We start from the raw sequence: 20,927 nt of genomic DNA, 5'->3' as shown, positions 1-20,927 counted from the left end.
GCACACACATACAAGAAGGCCATCAGTTCACCATCAAACAGTTAACACATTAGTCTGACTGGCTCTCTCCCCAGTTTGAAAATAATCAATAGTAAAGAGTTTCAATACCCACAACAGGGTTGAGTCAATGGCTTTCATATACTCTACATACATACATACATCAAAAGCAGCCACTGCAAAAGGGCAGACCTTTCAGAATGCTACTGTCAGCGTTTTAATAACAACTGAAATGAGCGGTCATAAAATTAAAAACACGTTTTTAAAGCACTAAATGGCCACGTCCCATTCTATTTCAGACTCCCTATCACTTTATGATCTTCCATGACCCGTAAGATCCTCCACTGCTTTTTAAAGTAACAATTATTTTCACTGTTGATTATTTCCTATTTGTTTCGTGAAAAATGTCAATCATTGTTTTCCAAAGCCCAAGATGATGTCTCCTCAAATGTCTTGTCCACAACCCAAAGATTTTACATTTACTGTCATATAGTAAGGAAACCAAAAAATATTCACATTTAAGAAGCTGGAATCACAGAATGTTGACTTTTATTTTAAAAACTCAAACCAATTAATCGATTATCAAAATAGTTGGCTATTAATTAATAGTTGACAACAAGTCGATTAATCATTGCAACTCTATTTATCTATTCCCAATGTCACAACTCAAATAGTTTATTTTTAATATAGCCTACAACCAGCAGCTCTCGGTTTTAATTGTTCTAAGAAATGTGTTAATGCTATTTTATATAGAGTAACTCCTTCTCTCTCTTCATTCTTGTTTATGTTTTGAACTTTGCAGCACTTTGAGCTGTATTCTGTGCATGACAGGTGCTATATAAATAAAGTTAATTTATTCATTCTGAATTTCGAATGCTGAAATTTATTGAGCCTTACAAAAACTTACCTTCTTTGGCCTCCATACAGGGAAGGTGCTGGTGACCAGGCCAAGCTGGCAGCCGCTGCCCCACGCCCACAGCTCATTCTGGGCCGACAGAGCCAGGCTGTGCTCCCGTCCTAAAGCCAGATCCACGACCCGAACCACAGCTGGAGGAACAACGTCACTGTCCACCACAGTCACTGGGCATGGCTCTGAAACTGACACAGGATATTTTACATAGCTTATTTCTTATTTATTGTCTGACAAACACATTTAGCAATTGACTAGATACGAAAAAGGATAAGTCAAATTTAAAGAAAGACAAATGATAGGAAAAAAAAGAGGCCAAAAAATTGCCTATTTCTCAACAATGGATTATAGGAATGAAGGATTAGATGCAGACACTGAGGGAAGAAGAAAGTGAAAAGGGCAAGTAGTGTGTGGACACGGTGAAGAACAGAAAGAAGGAAGTAAGACAGAAGGAAAGTTTCTGACCAACCTGTGATACTTGTGTCTGTGTCCCTGTCAGTAAGCCCACACTGTCCTGCAGTGTTCTCCCCCCACATGAAGACGGTGCCTTGCTCGCTCAGCGCTCCGCAGTGAAAGCCGCCGGCAGCCACACGGACCACCGTCCTCCCCAGCAGAGAGACCTCCTGGAGCGGAGAGGACACTGGGATGCTCAGATCCCTCCACAACAGCTCACCAAATGAATACACCAGACCGCCTGGAAGACAGCAACAACTGTAACGCTCATTTTGACTTTAAGACGTCTCCGACGCACTTGTAGCTCAGGGTAGAACTTCTTTACTTGTTACCGTAAAACTTCAAATAATAGCCCAGGCATTTATTTGCTCACCTTGCCTATTTATGGGACAGGCTTAAATCTTTCACACAAAACTCAGTAAAGATGGGAGATACTAGGCCACTATGGAAATGTTTATTTCAACCAGTGTGAATATTACTTTATATATTACATTATGAGTCATTCATTTAATCTAGCTCTGAGAGACAGGCCATCTAGGCCAACCGCACAGAAACAGAAAGAGAGACTAATGTTGAAAGGATAAAAACTGAAGTTTACTGTAGTAATTTCAACTTGGATCAATTTTTTTGAAAAACTTTTTGATCGGTGGACCTTTATGGACTAAAGACCTGCATTTATTTGTCAACACGTGTAGCCACACAATAGGCCAGTAAAAAGGACAGGCGTCTAATTTGGACAAGGCTTCCCCGCAGAAAATCTCCGCTTCCAATAAATTATGTTTGATATTATGTTACAATATTTTCTCAATGATCCTGAATGATTCAGAATCACTTCATACTCATGACTCGTTTTTATTCATTGATTAATAGGCTTAATCAATTAAAAAAAGTACTAAGTAAAATCTCACGCTTCTGTGGGAATTATTTCTTTTCCTGATCATCCCTGATATATAAATAATTAAGTTTGACAACCATTTATGTTGTGATAAAACATTTACATTTAATATCTCAAGATGGATTGTGGATTGTAATGGTGTCTCCAGTTAGTATACGTGTGTATGAGGACAGATAGCGAAATTAACCTGCTTTCTGTGTACTGTATAGGGAATAGACAGTTAATGTACATCATGAGAACAGAAGTAGAGAATTAATGTGCATAAATCTGTACATGTCTGCTGAAGGAAAGAGACACCATTAGTTCTACAAAAAGGGAAAGAGTCCATTTTAGATGCCAGCCATGAGGGGAAAAGATGCCTTTATTTTTAAACAAAGCCACTTTTGGTAAGGAAAGCAGGATACGTTTAGAGAAGGTGGGCCTCACAATAAGGCCCACATAAGTGAGAAAGTGTATAAAAACGAAATAGCGACCAGCTCAGATGCACCTGTATTCTGTTTTGAATATTCAGTAAAAAAAATCGCAGCATACTCTGTTCGACCCAAGTTTTGTGTGTAAAAAGTACCTGAAGACATCTGGCCCTGCTGAGGGTTTGTCTTCGACACTTCAATTTGTATGTTCAGAAAGGAGAACGCCGAACATTATCTTAATATGAGAAATTAAAATCGCAATCCGCTTATCCGAGTGACAGCACTGAACTATCATACAGCCCTACTTTGACTCACAAACACACACCCTGTATTAGCAAGAGACCATGGTGTTCACCCAGGGCGACCTGCAGGACAGGCCTGGACAGCAGCACTCGCTCTGGACAGAGCTGCTCACTGGGGCCCGTCGACTGCCAGATGTGAAGCAGTCCTCGCTCTGGAGGTGTGGGGGCCTGCTCATCTGCAGGGCTGCAATAACGCAAACAAATTAATCACTGTCGTTAGCCTGTAATGGGCCTTAAATGTAATAAATACACAGACCATGAGCCTAAACACATTCTATCCAAACCAACTCAAATTCGACATGTTTCCACTGGAGGTAGCTGGGGAGATGCAATCAGGACAGGGACAGATCAAATGTGTGTGTGTACCTCTCCTCTCTGTTCTCCATCACTTCAGACTCTCCATTCCACAGGACAGTGAAGGCATCTTTGGTCAGGTGTTTACTTCAGGTGCTTGTTCTTTATAAAACACCTTTTTTTGTCAAAAAACAAAAAACAAATATGCAGTTTTTACTTGACTAACATGAAGTGTGGCTTGTGCAATAAAGACATTATTTTATTTATTATTATTATTATACATCAGTTTGTTCTCCGATCAGGACGATATTCAAATGTTAACTTTTATAAACACTATTAAGAGGACCAAAGTGCTGACTGTTTTCAAACTATAAAATAATATCATATATATATATATATAGTTATTGGTTTTGCAACTGTCCACAGAGGATATGCGTTCATTTCATTATGCTAAAATCAACACTACACACAAACTCGGTTGACATTGGTAATCCATGACAGTGAATATTTTGTCACCTTATGTTAGCACAGATATGAAAGGACATGGCAATATCTAAAACTTAATAATAATATTCTAAGAGTGTTCAACTGTGTTATTGCATTAAACATTTGATTTATGTGATCTCCCCTTCCATATCATATATTTACAGTCACAGGAAAAAGTATGTGAACCCTTTTGAATTGCATGGATTTCAGAATAAATCAGTCATAAAATGTGACCTGATCTTTATCAAAGTCACAACAATAGACAAACACAGTCTGCTTAAACTGATACCACACAAACAATTATATGTTTTAATGTTTTTGGTGAACACAGCGTGTACACATTCACAGTGCAGGGTGGGAAAAGTATGTTGAAGTTATGAAGAAATACAGGTAATTCAAAAGGGTTCACATACTTTTTCCTGCAACTGTATATTGGAAACATTATGCTCGTTAATATTATCGTTATAGTTTTACTAAAACAAATCATCACTCATGGTCCACTTAATAGTTTTTTCCAAGACTTTCAACTAGTGATAGACCGGTCAGACGATATATCATCCTAAATGAAACCATTACTAGTTTTAGATTAGATCTGGTGTTTACATTGTTGTACTGTACAGGATAATGCAGTTGAATGACGTCTCTTTCGAATGTACTGTACACCAGTCACGCTCTGAAGTCTACAGCACAACCTAATCTATTTTTGTATTTCATTGATTAATTATAATTCAATTTAAAACAACACATTACTGGCTAAGATAACCATGTATATTAGATTGTACTCTGCATGGAATAATGGTATTATAAATGACTTTTCTTTCTTTTGGTATCGGCATTACATATCGACCATCACCCTGCTCTCTAAATATCGGCATCAGTCCTTTCAAATGTATCTTACAGTCCACATCAGCTTGCTCAGTGTAATGGCAGAAAATTGTTTCTCCCTACATTTAATCTTTCTATTATTATTATTAGCAGTAGTAGTAGTGTTATGTCTTTGCTATAATAAACACAACACACACACATATGTCTGTGTGTGTGTGTGTGTGTTTCTTTTAAGACCTTTTCTTTCTATTATACTCTTTATAAGTCTGTTCATATATGTAGAGTTCAGGTCAGAGCTGTAAGATTATTTATTATTTAGTATTTTCCTCTCATGCTGTTCCTCTCCTTGAATGTTCATTCAAGGCTGGTAGAGGACTGTGTAAATGATTATGTATCCCTTTGCTCGGGACCAGACGACTGAGAAGGTCTCTGGACCAGCTGTATATGTGTTTTTAGTTTATTCTCTTTTTTTAAATAACTTTTTCAAAGACAATGGTTTGTTGTAACTCAATTATTTGCTTAATCCCTCATCAGCAATATACAATTTCCAGGACTCTCAGAAACGTTGAGTTAAGATTATTTTGTCAAACTTAACATTTCCAAGTTCAAGAATAAACGTTCACGCTCTCCGGACATTCATTTCAGTCGTCTTTTGTCATGTTATCCAACGAATTGTTCCACTGGGAGCTTTACTGTCTGTGATGGCACTGCTGACATGTCACAACAGCTCAATCCCCAGTAAAACGATTAGAGAGGTTTGCACTTGTTGCTACATGCTCCTTACCAGCTCTCCCTTGCATAAAAAATACAACACTAAGTTACCCACCTGTGTCGGTATCTGTGGAAACATCACATCAACACGGAGCCCGTAATCGCTGCTCTAACGTTAAAAGCCAACACAGAGATTAACTTGGCTAATAAACAGCAGACGTGTTCTGTCACAGAATAATAACGGAAACATACATTTTTCAACACGTTTAACGTTACACGGTTTTTTTTCCTTCTCCTGAATGAAGAATGAAGCCAGATCGTGTATTATTATTCATTAATAATAAACGTGCGTGTAGACTGAAGTTGGCTAGCTCAATGCTACGGCTGCTAAAGAAGCTAACTAAACTTACCAACTCCCAGTTTGACCTCGGGGAAAAACGTCGCGGAGATATGTGATGTTGCACCTCTAAGATATGTCCGGATAACTGTGTAAGTGTCGCGGCAGAAACACTGAGCTATGACATTTTTTCGTACCTAAAAAATCAGTGCGGCGCAGTGAAAGCAGAAGTTGTGTCTGACAGTTGTGTTGGTCCTGGTAGCCGCCTCTCTCCGACGGATGGCAGCCGGGCAGGGACAAACACTGCGGCGGTGCCACACTTGTTGCTGCTGTGGTCTGTGAAAGAGGTGAAACAAAGAGGGTCCAGCACTGGAGTCCGGCTACCATCGTTACTTTTTCAGATACAGTTACCCATTAATGTGCCAATATTTTATTTAACACATAGTTAACTGCCACATTGTTTTTTTTTTTCCTTTTACATATGTTTCCATTATTCTTTTATAACATGTGTTTAGTCCATCTTTATTTATGTCAACTGTATATTTATGTCTATGCACCTAATCACCATAGCAAATTCCTCCTAAGTGTAAAATACTAGCTGTTTTTGATTGTAATGTTTGTCCAAAAATAAGCTGTAGGTGTCATTTACACTGGGGACGCTGGGGACATGTCCCCACCACATTTTGAAATGGCTGATTTGTTAAAAATGTTCTGAAAGATAGCACCAAGAAAGGAAAATGTTTTGATAAAGATTTATTTCCACACTAAGAAAACATGCAATGCAATTTAAATATAGGAGAAGCAAATGTTCATTGTCCAAAAAAAACTAAATAGCTAAAAAGAACAAGCAGCTGATTACCGCATTATATTCTGTTGTGTTTTTATATTTATGAATTATCATTGTCTCCCAGCAGAATTCTTTGTTTTGTTTTACATAAAAAAAGACATGGAGCAGAAAGCAGGAAATTAAGAACCCCCAGACCCCACCGCTCATAGGTTTCAGCATTTTCTATTCAAATAGTGTTAAAAATCTTCTCGTCTTGTTCTCATGCATCGTCACGATCCATGTACATCATCACGCCCCTAATCTGAGTCCTTATGTCCCCACCACAACACAAAGTGATGCCCTTGATATAAGCTGAGTTAACTTAAGCGTAAAAACAAAACAGCCTGTCAGTTAAAGATACAGTTGAGTGCTTTAGTGTGTTTGTTTTATACGGTTTTATATTAGCCGTCTAACCACTGTAATCATTTAATGCTTTGCTCTGTTAACTTCAATGCTTGCTTCACGTGCTTGCAGTTTCAAGGTCGATTCAGGTAATTATTGTTTTTTCATGTGATACTATGCTACTAAAGGCCAAAACTATGTACTATAAATGCAATGCAATATTAACTTTAACACTTCTCTCACAATTGACTTCTTAAAAGTAAATATATTTAATAATTAATAATAGTATTATGATAAATAATCAATAATTATCCAAAATTTAATGGCTTATGTGTTATCTTTACAGCAAGGGGATAGCTGAAAATGTTTATTACTTCCATAATGGCTGTTATTATTAAAAAAGTTTATGTACACGTGTGTAAAGGTTAATGTGATTCCTCAGCTCTGTGTTGGAACAGCAGAGGTCTCTCTTCACTACACCTGCTCAGATTTCCTCTCAGATGTAGAGCACCGGGACCCAGAAGAGGTAGAACTACAGGGCTTGGACACATTAATATTTAACAAGGTTTGAAATGTAGGCTCTACAAATAAACCCTTGAACCATGTCTTTGGGTACATACAACATAAGACAACACAGCATGCATAACATGTTAATACCAAGTATAATTGTTTTTGATAAGGTGTTTTGTGAAGTCTCTCAATATAAGCTCCGTTTTTATTTTAATTGTCCCTTTAGTGTTCGGAGGTGGTGTTCGGTCCTTGAGAGAGCTACAGTATAATGTTTATCACAGATGTATGGTGTCTCACCACACTCCTCATTTGTATTACCTGGCTTTGGGCTCCATACTGGGGTCCATTGACCCCCTTCCTGATGTAATTTTGGACTCTCTAAGCTGAACTGTTTTTTTTTTAAAGAAGTTTTTGAGACTATCAAGCCCTGTGTCTCATCATGTTATCTACAATTTCACTTCTCTTTTCACTTCCACACTATGTTTACATTGATAGATATGCTCAGGGTGTCTGTATTTATCTTCCACTATTACATCCATTTTTCCCTTTCCCTTTCAACCATGTTCGTGATCAGCTCTTGTTTGCCGTTTTAGTGTTTTCTATATAAAAGAGTCCAGCAGGTTTTGGCTCCGACTTTTACTGCCTGCAATAAAACACAGGGGGAAAAAAATTTAAAAAGGAACAAGAGCAGTGAATCCAGAGAAAGACGGGCTGATATTTTTTTTCTTCTTGGAGCTGAACATGAGACATTAAAGCATCACAGCTGCTGGCAGCCTCTTCTGGGGTCTGACATGTAACATACACTCATTCTTCTTGCTAATCTAATATTCAGTTTTCATCCCACAAACATCTGAGTGTCCTCAAGTTCAGCTCTATCATTTTGAAGACACACAGTTGATGTCATTGTTGTTCATGTTCTTTTGGTACAAACCATCAGCATTACATTGGACCACTGTTAGTTCACCAGTGCCTATTTCACAGAGGTGATGCGAGTGTTTCCTAAGCTTCTTAAATCGAATGGGTTGCTGTTTGCAGATTACTGTCACATAACAGATGTCAGACTTCTCACCCGAACTTGATCCCGCCACATCAGCAAACTTTTGAAGTTAACTTGTGTTTTCAATTGTATTTCTATGCAACAATAACATAACTTTGACAGCAATCTTCATTTTCTCTTTCCATTATTGAAGATAGGAAACTATGTCTGATAGGAGACAGGGAAGAGTTGGATGTAATGTAATATACATATATATACATATAACTTGTAGTAAATTGTTTTAAATAATGAAACTGTTGTAGTCCTTTAATTAAAGACGGGGTTGCATGATCATGCAACGAGTTGTACAAGCTGTACTTGCAAACTTCATGTTGGTTGCAGTTCATACTTACAAAATCAGACAACACAACAAAGACAAAACAACATCAAAACTCCCATTCTTGAATCTCCAACCCATCAGCGCACTCACACACACACACAGACACACGGTAACCCCATGTCGTGACCTGAGCAGCCAGTATTCTCCCATCCAAACCCTCATAAACTTCTACTGCTGCTGGAATCAACACAACCTGGATTTACAAGACTGCAGAGGCTGTGTGTGTATGTGTGTGTGTGTGTGTGTGTGTGTGTGGATGTGTATGTTTTATGTTTGTATATCCCTGTGAGGACTTTAACTTTAATGCACACTAACCAGTCGGGACGAAAGAGACTGCTTTTAGAGGATTAAGACTGATTTTAGGATTCAGGTTAAAATTAGGTTTAGGTTAGGGTAAGGTGCTAGGGAATGCATTCTGTCAATAGCCGCGGCACTTTTAAGGTTCCTTCAGCCCACTGTTGTGTGCGTTTCCGCCGTGGTCTAAAGACCTGCGAAGACAGAAGGCAAATTAACGAGCTGACGTAGGCTGTAGACCTGTACACCGTACAAAGCGATGCACAGGCATTATTATTTGTAACCACTATCTATGAGCAAAATTTGTAAATGAACATCAGATTTGATTGGAATATAATGAAAAACAACAGGCTCTGCTCGACCATTAAAAACAGCTTTTTCTTTGTGTGGGAGTATAATGAAGAGACACGTGACAAAGTCTGTTACACATTTAATAACAAATTGGATAAAGCCATCAAGTTCTTAAAATAACTACAGCATATAAGCAACACAAAAAATAAAATCACGAAAGTTTAGAAGTTTTAGAAGATCAGCCACAGCATCACGTCTGTGTCGCCTGAGCATCGGAGGAACGGGATGTTTAACGAGCTTTATTACCTGCTGTAATCAGCTGTTCCACTTGTTTTGGAGAGGAGGAGACCCACTTCAGTTCTGTGTAAAAATGTCCTGACTGATGGAAATTTAAAACAACAGCTTCGGAACAAGTATTTAGCTTAACTCAATCAGCTGTTCGCTGTAAACACACCGCGGCATGCTGACTGCTGTTTCTCACATTTAATGCCGACGTACAATCTCAGGTGAGACTTGTGTGGTATTTGACTGCTGATTGTGATTTATTGGCTTGCAAACAAGGTGGAAAAGAGAGGAGAAGTTGTAGAAAAACAGCTGTCATGCTCGATTTAAAGCTTGTAGCCTCTACTCGCCCATTCAGAAATTCACTGCAAGGCAAGCCCCACCCCCTCAAAGTACCGGTAGGGACTTTTTGTGGGGTAAAATAAAGACCCTGGAACTAAATTTAGACTCTGGTCCCTTCGGTGGAAACGCATTGAGTTCCTCCAAAGGTTCCTAGTTCCGGGGTATAGTCCCTTTGGTCCAAACACAGCTTTTAAAAGCATGTTTCTTCACAAAGGAAAAAGAAAAACTGAATTTATTTCTCATAATTATGACTTAGCATCTTGCATTAATAGAGATTTTGAACTTCTTCTTGGGATTTACTTAAAAAGACTCATAAATAATAGCTGTAATTGTAATTTGTGATGTTTTTCATTGCTGTTTTTATCAGTATTTTATTCACATGTAATCTGAAGCCAAAAGAACAAAAATGTAACTTTGTCTCTGAGACAACAAGGGAGGGGTTTAATTTAACTATCTGGCGCTGGAAGTGTGTGTGTGTGTGTGTGTGTGTGTGTGTGTGTATGTATGTGTGTGTAGGCAGCGTATTTAAAGAACATTGAAAACACATGTCTGGAGCTCGATGAAAACATTTTAGGCACAGGGTAATTTGGCATGATCTTTACATACACACACACACACACACACACACACAGACGCACACACAAACACGCTCCCCTGAATGGAGGAAGTTTGACCTTCTGGGAAACAAAGGTAACATGCATTAAATATCTGGAGAAGAAACACTGAAGAACTAAACCAGGTTAATTTTGACCCTTACTGATATGAAACACTTTAAAACTGTTAATATTACTTATCCATTAATTTTGATTAATAAAATAAACCGTAATAAACTGTAAATTTGTTGAAAGAAATCATCCCACAGTCTCAAGCATCCATCTGGACCACAAATCCATGTACTGAACAGATTTAGATTACAGCCTATGCAGGACATACTGTATACAATATGTACAATGTTGTGATTATACAAAACAAAACAAAATTTGTAAAGTTAGGCAGCATGGGGATATTACTCTTAAAACGTTAAAGGAGAACTTTTAGATGTAGAAAACACATCATATTGCATTAACTGGGAATATTCTATACATAAGTTTGTAATATACAAGCACTTATGCATTGCAGGCCTGACAGAGTGAGAATGTGGACTAAAGCTTTTAACAATCATTTTTAAATTAATGTATACAACCATGCACAGTCATCACTGTCTATGTTCACACTAAATAAATATTAATCGTTCATAATTTTGTCCTAGTTTTCATAATCTCTTATTCTTTTTGGAAAAACTCCACTACTGAGAGTTTTTTTTAGTTTCACAAAACAAGCTTTCAGGTTAATCACAAACCTACATTGTGGGATCTCCATTGGCATTCAAAATGAGCGATCACAGAGAGTTTAAGGCGACAGCAATTTGTCTTTTTACTACACAACTCCCAGTAAAGGCATGTTATTGATACATCATTGATTTGGCATTGTTTGCCTCGTTCACACTACAATGCAAGACTGGTGTTTTGAAAAGTATCCACTGTGAAGAGCGTATTTGAAAAGCTCTGTTTTTAAAGGTGTGAAAAACACTAGCTTAGTGTGGACATGAGAGAAAAGGGGAGCCATAAAAAGGGACAGCGGTGACCATCTGGCACAGGTCAAATTCCCACAGAGAGTCATGATCACAGTAGAGTTTGTGTGCGTGTGAGTGAGTGTGATTCCCCCGCAGTGAATGGTGAGGACCACAGCTGTGTGTTTGACCTCAAAACCGCAGGAGGCCTCCCCCTTCCTAATCCTCTTCCTTTTCCATATTCCCCTTTTTCTCCCTTTGCTCCTATTCTTCGTCTTTATCTTCCTCCCCTCCTCTGTTTTTTTATTCCAATTTCTTCATTAATTCTCAATCAAAAACACATACAATCAAAAACACATACAGAATACATAGCTTACAGAATACAAGCAGAAAAGCCATGCATGAAGCTTAGCGGGGAAGCCATTGTGGCTGCACCTCCTCCATTACTTTGCATCAATTAGCACATCACCTCCAAGATTGGTGTGAGAATGTGTGTGCGTGGGGGATGGGAGGTAAAGACTATTGTGTGTAAGAAAATAACAGATTTACCGTGTTGCCTAACTCAATTTGTTAAATCCATTTAATTAATCAATTTCTTTGACCGTCCTACTTTGCTTCCGGTGTAAAGAATAGATGCTTTGGCAAATTTTCACAAACTACTCGTGTGTTTTGTGTGTGCTGTTGTATTACTTTTGTCTATTTTAACTTAAGCTGATACAATATGATAAAGAAAACACTGAGTCTGAACGGACTTTTACATGACCAATTACACAACAGGCGCCAACCACAAGTTCCCATTTGTTTGCACCTCTTTGCAGAACACAAGAACAAAAAGTACTTTGAACCCTTCTTCCAACTATTATTCTGGTTTACTCAATTAATGTACTTAAGTACAAATTTGAAGTACTTGTATGTGAGTCTGCCACTTTCTACTTCAACTCCACTACTATAACTATTTGACAGCTTTAATTACTAGTTACTACTTTGGGCTCTGGGTTACTGTGACAACATTTCTTACTATTTTCAGAACGTTTGCAAACCAAACAATCAATCATTAATGTAGAAAATAATCTGCATATGAATCCATAATGAAAATAATCATTATATAATAATAATAGTATTTTAATACTGATGATGCAGGACTTTTACTTAACATTGTGCTATCAGTACTTTCATCACTTTACTTTAACTTTACTTTAAGTAAAGGATCTGAATACTTCCTGCACCACTGATGCTCAGTCCTCTAAATGAGCACTGGGATTAATTTCTATCACAACAAAATGTGGCTTGATCCTGTGTTGGGACTTCTAACAACTGGATTTCATGTTTACTGCCACGACACCACTCTGTTAGATGGTTGAGATTGGGCTCTGTTGTAATAATATTACCATCACACATGCTATCAGTGGAGGTAAAATGGTCTTTATAGTTCATCACTTCAGATGTAAGACTCTTCGACCTCCCGCGAGAATTCAGTGTAGTTTACATTCCACAATAAGTGAAATTAACCTAGCGCCATGGACGAACTGTAATATAATATAAATGTAATATTATCAGTGGTGTGGAGAATGCCCACGCCAAGGCAGTTTCATTTTCCACATTTTTCCACCACTGCTATACCAACTTCCCCCGCCCTGCCTTTGGGAAAGCAGATCATATCTCAATTCTCCTGCTTTGAAGCACACAAACAAAGAATCAAACAGGACCAACCAGTTCTACATAACTGTCCAGTGTGTGTGAGTGTCTCTCTGCAGGACTGTTTGAGACTACAGTCCAACAGATGTTTAGGGACTTATCGGATGGAAACACCAATATGTATTAGTGACTCTGTCACAGGTTGGCAGCCCCACCTCCTCAGCCCGGGTGCTCAGCCCTCTGTTGAGCTACCTGTTCACTCACCACAACGTCACAATGCACTGCTTGTGCATTATTAGCAAATTTGTGGCTGCCACAACCATCATGGTCCTTATCACTAACAGCATTGAGTCAGCATACAGGGAGGAAGTCAAAGTCCCAGTCAACTGGTGTTGTGACAACAACTTCTACCTTAACATCAACAAGACCAAAGAGATGATAGCGGACAACAGGAAGCAAACACATTCCTGCTGAGACGGTCAGCAGCTTAAATTTCCTTGCTCTGCACATTTCTGGTTGAAGTCTACTGGACTTGTCAAACAAAACTGGTGGTTTGAACTTCGACAGACGCACCACTGAGAGCATTCTGACTGGTTTCATCTTTGGTTTGGCAGCTCTCTGCTCACAACCGCAAGGCCCTCTAAGGATTGGTAAGAACAGTGGACTACTGGCAGGGAGCTGCCTGCCATTCAGGACATTAAACCACACACGTTGTCTACGTGCAAGGTCCAAATTATTATCAGGGTCCCTTGCTACCCAGTGCACAAACTGTTTACCTTTCTGCTTTCTGGCAGACAATATCAGTCTCAGAGTATGAACTGAAAGACCCGCAGGCTCCATAACATTTAAGACATTAAAACTTAACACTCATCTGACATTTAGTACTTTAATGCTGTTGCTACTTATTCACCATGCAACATTATGTCAACATACCATGTGAACTTCTATAACATGTTCTATTGATGTTATGTACAATTACTGTTCAGTGTAATATTTTAGAATATTACTGTCCCGGTATCGTACATATGTATGCATGTTTCTATTTTTAAACTTAGTGCTCTTCTATACATTTAATCATCTTATGTTATCATTTTATACTCATACTAGCAGCAGGGCTCTAGTATGGTATAGTATCTAGAAGGCATTGTCTGGCTGTCGGTCAGTCTTTTGGCTGGTTTGTCCACCACTTTGGTCCAGACTAAATAGCTCAACAAATATCAAAAGAATACCGATAATTACCATATCTTTTACAGACAATTATGATGCCCAGAGGATGAAGCCTAATGACTTTAGTGATGCTCTGACTTTTTTTCTAGCACCACCACAAGGTTGACATTTTTTGAGTATAATGTTTAATTGTACTAACTTTCATTCGCATGCTAACATGCTAAACTAAGTACATGAACATGGTATAAACATTATGTGTGCGTAGCATCTTAGCATTGTCAGTGTGAGCATGTTAGCATGCTGACATTAGCATGTAGCTCAAAGCACAGCCTACAGTGCTGCTATCATGTCTGTAGACTCTTAGTCTAGTTAATTATATATTCTGATATTATTGATCTGATAATTCCTTCCATATTGTTGTTATTGATAAATGGATCCTAACACATGTTCTTAATGATAACTGATTTAAAACTAAAAATCAGTACTTATACCCAATTGTTATTGTTGCAATTCAAATGCGTTCAAATCGTGCTGGAGAACAGAGCCTAAACAATGAAAAACACTGTCAGTGTCTCTGACTGCCATTAGTTTGCAGCACTAGTGAGGTGATTAGCTAGTCTCAGAAAGCTGAGCCGCATAAATACAAGACTGACCTACACACACACACACCGTGCTAACTCTGATTGTATTTCATATGAGTGTATTTTATTATTGCTATTCCAACATTTTGTGTGTAATTTACTGCATGGATTTTTCTGGCCACACACTCTCGTATGGAGTTTTTGTCCAAGCAGTTGAGATGTCAGCCAGTGGGCTTCCTGCTGCCTGCCACTGGACCGAACACACACTCTGTTGGTCCAAATAAATCCTTCTTTCATCACTGTGTCTAAGCGTGTGTGTGTGTATATATGAGTAGTGCAGTACTGTAGGCTCTCTGTGTTGCACTGACAGACACAAACCAGCTGCCTGCATTCCTCTCTCTCTCTCTGCTGACTTCTTAAGGTCGATCTCCCTCCCCCCATTCAGACTAGTGTCCCACACATACTTCTATAATGCTATATATAAATACCAACCCATAACTCAGACACGTACACACACACACACACACACACACACACACACACACACACACGGAAACCAGCCAGGAAAGAGCTTAATGAAGATATAGTAAGTGTATGTTGCACCTTTTACAGCTGGCTTCAAAGCTACCATATTCAGCACCCGTCACTCATCCTGATGTTTTGCCATCTATCTTGAGTCTGAGGTAACTGACGCCCCGCATTTTCCCATCATGTTTCAGCACGTTTATTATCTTTTTATTATTATTATTTTTTGTTTGGGGAATGATTGTACTTATTTTTTTTCTAATTTATTTAATAACACCTGCAATAACTGACTCCACCGGAGGAATGAAGGTCCAATATATTCACTCACCTTTTGCCTGTGCTTTTCTCTAAAATGATACACTTTGTTCAGTAGCTAATCACCACCTTTGTCTGTCTGTTGTTTGGTGCTGGCCAGGTAGCGTACAGTGTCTTTATCAGAGCTTTTTTACTAAAGAGAGTGAACTAAAACAAAGTTGTTATACAATGAGCTCAAAGTTAAGCTCCCTCAAACTATTGGCAGCAGCAGATTCTAAGAGCTCCGTGCATGTTTGTCACGTCATGTGAACCACTGTTAATATAAAAATATTCATTGTAGCTGCTTTAATTTCACATAACCAGACTTAAAGCAAACAAAATTAAAGTAAGCATCCAAAAGTACAACCTCACACCGTTGCATTTTCAGCATATACATCTAGGGTATGCTCTGGAAAATGATCAGTAGTCATATAAAGTCCACGTTATCAATGGATGGATAGACAAATGATGGTGATGTTTTATTGTTTTCTCATGCAAATATGCCCAGGTTGCATGGGTTTATAAGAAACAACAAAAAACATTCACATACATAAACATGAGCATAAACTGACATGATGCATGTAAATTTTTTGCTCACCCCTCAAAAACACTTAATGCTGGTTAGACCAACTTGGTCAGCCAAAATGTTTCTGTAAGCCATCCTCAGACCAAACAAAAAGGCTTGTGTTTTTCCACCTCCACTCCACATCTAAATAGTTGTTCAGTATTGGGTTTCACACGGTAGCTTGAATACTTTGCATGGCGGTCACGCTTCTGGCTATCCTTGAACTGAGCGAGCGCAATCCAAATCCAAAATCTTTACTGTTTTGTTTATTTCACCTTGGTCTACTGTAAATCTAGTTGTTGTTTGTGTAACACTTCCCCCCCTCTTCAGCAGATGTCCAGCTGCAGCAGACTGCAGTTCAAACAGTGACTGACTGTCTGGAAACCTGCTGGACTGCCCACATCTGCTTGACCACTGCAGACACCATCTACATAAATACACACGGATAAACAAACAGCTACAGTTAAACACGATGAAGTGCGTCCATTTGACCTGGTGTGGCTACTAACTGCTGCGTTTTACACCACAGGGAGAAACGAGGAATGTGTGTGTGTGTGTGTGTGTGTGTGTGTGTGTGAGAGAGAGAGAGAGAGAGAGCGAGAGAGCGAGAGCGAGAGCGAGAGAGGCAGGGAGAAAGAAATCAAAATAATTTCAAGCCCATTCAAAACACCATCATCTTGCCTCAATCATAAACTGTAAATTTGAACAAAGTGTGTTTGTTGGCATGTTTGTGCCTGTGTGGGAGTACTCTACTGCTGAAAATGTACCAGCAGGTTTAATCATCAAACTCCAGCAAACTATTTACATAACAGTTTCATATTATCATCACTTATCCTCCAAATTAGTGGTCCCCCACTTAGTGGCCTGTAGTCTTCTGAAGTGCCTAATTACAATGAGTGTTATTTCTACAGCTGAACGTTTAGGTATCTTTCATAAATCTGTTGTAGCTATATCAATATAAATAATGTCCATATAAATCCGAAATGTACATGACTGTCAGGCGTCTTTTTCACTGACCTCCAACTGTACCATCACCTGAAATTTTCATGCAGTGAAATGTGTGTTTTGCATGTGGATATTGGTATTATCATCTGAATTACACAGTTATATGATTTGAGTTATTGTTGTGCAAATTAATCAATGTATGTATGAGTATCTTTGGTGCAACAATTTTTCCAGGATGAATACAATTATTTCTCATCTTATCTTATGTCAATTTAAAACTGACAAAATAATAATTTTCCTTATGTAAAGACGCCCGCCCCCCTCAAAAAAACAACAAAAAAACCCCCATACATCCATCTATCAGTAGTTCTGGGAAATCAGTGTTAGTACATGTTGTTAGTACACCAGTCTTATTCAATAGCTGGAGTCCTTAATTATCACACAGCTGTCCATCAGCTCTGCATACCGAGGCTTAACCCAACCAGTTAAAACCAATCCTCTAATCAGAAGCAGTGGCCAGCAACTTTGACACATTCTTCAGACTGATAAGCTCCCAGCCATAGTCTTCGTGGCATACAGCTCATATACTCATGTACTCATAAGAGGTCACATATTTGACCCCCATATCTCCGAACAACTCCACACCCTGATGAGGTCAGTTTATTTAAGTGCAAAAAGCACATTGAATATGTTTCCAGTGGACCAACCTCCTCATCAATACATCAATACAGCTTTCCAGTAATCAGTATATTGCTGGGTATGAAATTAAGGTCAGCGTGTATTGATTGTATTAGCAACACAGGTTGGGTATATAGATAGTAAACGTCACAGCTGCAGATGAGGTCATCCTGTTGCACCTTGCCAATAAGGTTTTAGACTGATTTCATCTATAAAACCACTTTTGAAAAAGGCCCGTATCTGCCAAGGTCCACAGCTGGATTCCAACAGCAGACGCCCTGGATGTCCAAGCTGCATACCAAACGTGTGGACACCCAAGGCAGATTTCCATTATTAGCAAGTGTCAATCCCTTCAATCATATCCTGGGCAGGGTTGTTTGCGAGCCTGAGGCAAAACACCCTGAGTGAGAGGCAGGACGGCTACATTGGGATCACAGAGCTAACAAATTTTAGCCTATATAGACAGACAACCATTCAAACTTAACATTCACACATACAAATTAAAATTGCCTTGATGTGACTTTGCATTTTCAGCTATAATGGTAAAGGTGAGATATATAGCACATTTCACTCACCTTAGATAAAAAATAAATAAAAACACATTTTAAAGTAAAAGAGAAAAAGAAGAAGAGAAATAAAATAAATAAATTCAACAAACATGTAAGTGCAAAGTGGGTAATGAGTACTTAAAGTTCAGCCAAAGGCAGTAGAGAATGTACATGTTTTTAAACTGGTTTTAAAGGTAATTATAATCAATGTTTTATAAAGTTGATGGAAGTCTTTAACCTTCTCTGGATTTGTTCTAGCTCTGTGGAGCACAATGACTAAATGCTGCTTCCCTATGTAAAATTTGGACTCTGGAAATGGTTAGCAGACAAGATGACACCAGAGTGGTAACAGATGGATGTATGCTAGTGCACAGACCTGAGAATGGGTGTGACCTGTTCAGTTTTTCTTTTTGCCTTTATTATGACCATAGCAGCAGCATTCTGAGTGAGCTGAAGTTTCAGTTTCAGAGATCCAGTGTGCTAAGGGGGGAAGGGGGGAAGGGGGGAAGGGGGGAAGGGGGGAGCATGGACCACATGGACTATGTTAATAGTAAGCACACTTAATGATTTGATGTGGATATTTAAATGTAGATCTAATTCCATGATTACAACACGAGAGTGGAGATGATCACTCAACACTAGCCTTTATTCCTTTGTTTTTATGGATAGCTAGAGGAACAGCCTGTTATTTATTCAATGTACATGTGAAGAGAATCGTTATGGGCCTGTAGTTGCTTGGTGACAGAGCTAACTAAAACTATAATTTGACCTAATGGCATGTTTAGGTTGAATAAAAGAGGCCCACGGACTGAGCCTGTGGGGATAGAGCGTGTCATGTTGATTTGCTTTTAGTTGCTGAATGAGAAAAAGTATCTGCCCTGGAGGACTGTGAAGTCCAACCCACTTTTCCAGTCTTTTGAGTAGTGTTATGGTCAACAGGCGGCACAAAGACTCTTTAGGACTAGGAATGGCATTTTGCCTGAATAAGTTTCTAGATGCGGTAGGTCAGAAATTCAGATTAGCCTACTGGTCTGTTTCAATCTTCTCTTCTTTTTTACGGGTCAGTTTACAACGAGTAAATCTACTGACTTTTCCTTTTGGTTCAGTTTCTATTCCTGCTCTCTCTCCTTCTCTTTCTCCCCCTGCCCTCTTCAACCTTCTCTCTTCTTCCTGTCCCTTCCCCCACCCCAAACTACCCCCACCCTCTTTTATCCCACTCTGGGTAGAAAACACACCAAATGCAGCAAGGCCACCAGGAAGCTCCTACACCTCCCACACTTCGCCTGTGGGCAGATCGATCATGGTGTCAATCCAAATTACCGCTGCTTTGACTGTTGTTGCTGTTTATTCCCACAATGTTCAGTTCAGGAGCTGCGCTTGATTGTTTGCAATGAAACCCTTTAAGCAGTAAACAGCAACAGGTACTTGCGGTACTTGCAGTGGTCGAGTGGTGAAGTTGCTGGAATCCATTCGGGTTTCATGTTTTTTTCATGGTTTGTGCTGCAATGTGTTTACATGCCCTGCACACAGTGAGTGACTGTGTGTGGAGGAGATTCTGTGAGGAGATGGAGAGAGCTCAAGAACTCAAGCTTAAAACGAAACAGGCACAAACACAACTTTCTGTTCGGAACAGAGAACACCACCACGTGCACTACAGCAAGTGATTGCTTGCATAGAAGATGAAGCATGATAAAATAGAAAGGAAAAAGCAAGGAATAGAAAAATTTGCTCTATCCTGATTTTGTACAAGCATTAGAAAGTGAACAGCTGGGTAATCTGGCTTTACTGTGTGCATGCCTGATAGTCATACCTATTACCATTTCATGTCACCTCATTAACATTAACTATTTGAAAAAGATGAACATATTTGAGATATGGGGTGTAACTACAGGTCTGGAACTAGGGGACTGTGTTTATGCACTTTATTTATAATTTTAAGTGTTTCCTACCAGAATCTATAGGCTTTGTGCTATTCTAAATAAAAGCAACAGTGCCATTCTACACGAGCAGTACATTTTAACACTCTAATTTAAGCTTTATTGTACGTGTTACCATTCCTTTTTTAAGAAGCACGGTTTGCTTTGTTTTTCAATAAATTCCCTAGCATGAACTATTCAGTAAAAGTAAGGAAGAGAAATATCTAAAGAGAGGAATAATTAATCTAATTAACAGAAGAATTTGATGACAGTAGGTAATGTGTTGGGGTGATGCCATCATGCTGTTTCCACCCCCACCCCTTGTTTTTTCATAAATGCAACAAAAGTAGAGGAATACATTTTACCTGTCATCAATGAAATTTAAATTCTTTATAAAAACCCAACCACAGGCAAACTGTTTTTGAAAACCAAACCAGAAAAAAAGTATTAATTTTTGTCTAATCTCTGGTGTAATGTAATTACTGTAACACGTTTTCTTCGCTAGGGAGTAAAGGCCAATCAAGAACGAGTCCTGTAGGAAAACAAATGCTAGGATTGGCTGAGACGCGGCATCGGTTTCAAGGCGCCCCGCGATCTGTCGGGTGGTCTTGTGAATGGAGGGGGCGCCTGGAAACCGGTGG

At 38.9% G+C, this 20,927-nt stretch overlaps 1 protein-coding gene across 1 annotated transcript in view; it reads right to left on the bottom strand.

Moving 5' to 3' along the window:
• Positions 1–6,132, bottom strand: part of LOC119903924 (alsin-like) — a 32,659-nt gene extending 26,527 nt beyond the window's left edge. The window contains 5 exon segments of the mRNA XM_038720224.1: positions 905–1,095; positions 1,377–1,601; positions 2,991–3,151; positions 3,334–3,436; positions 5,694–6,132. Of these exon segments, the coding sequence (XP_038576152.1) occupies positions 905–1,095; positions 1,377–1,601; positions 2,991–3,151; positions 3,334–3,353 (597 nt within the window). The 5' untranslated portion in view covers positions 3,354–3,436; positions 5,694–6,132.
• Positions 6,133–20,927: the final 14,795 nt, after the last annotated feature.

Source organism: Micropterus salmoides, unplaced genomic scaffold, assembly GCF_014851395.1.
Source record: "Micropterus salmoides isolate LMB-PRFRI ecotype aquatic unplaced genomic scaffold, ASM1485139v1 Ms_hic_scaffold_15, whole genome shotgun sequence".
NCBI lineage: Eukaryota > Metazoa > Chordata > Actinopteri > Centrarchiformes > Centrarchidae > Micropterus > Micropterus salmoides.
This window is presented reverse-complemented; position numbering and strand designations above follow the sequence as displayed.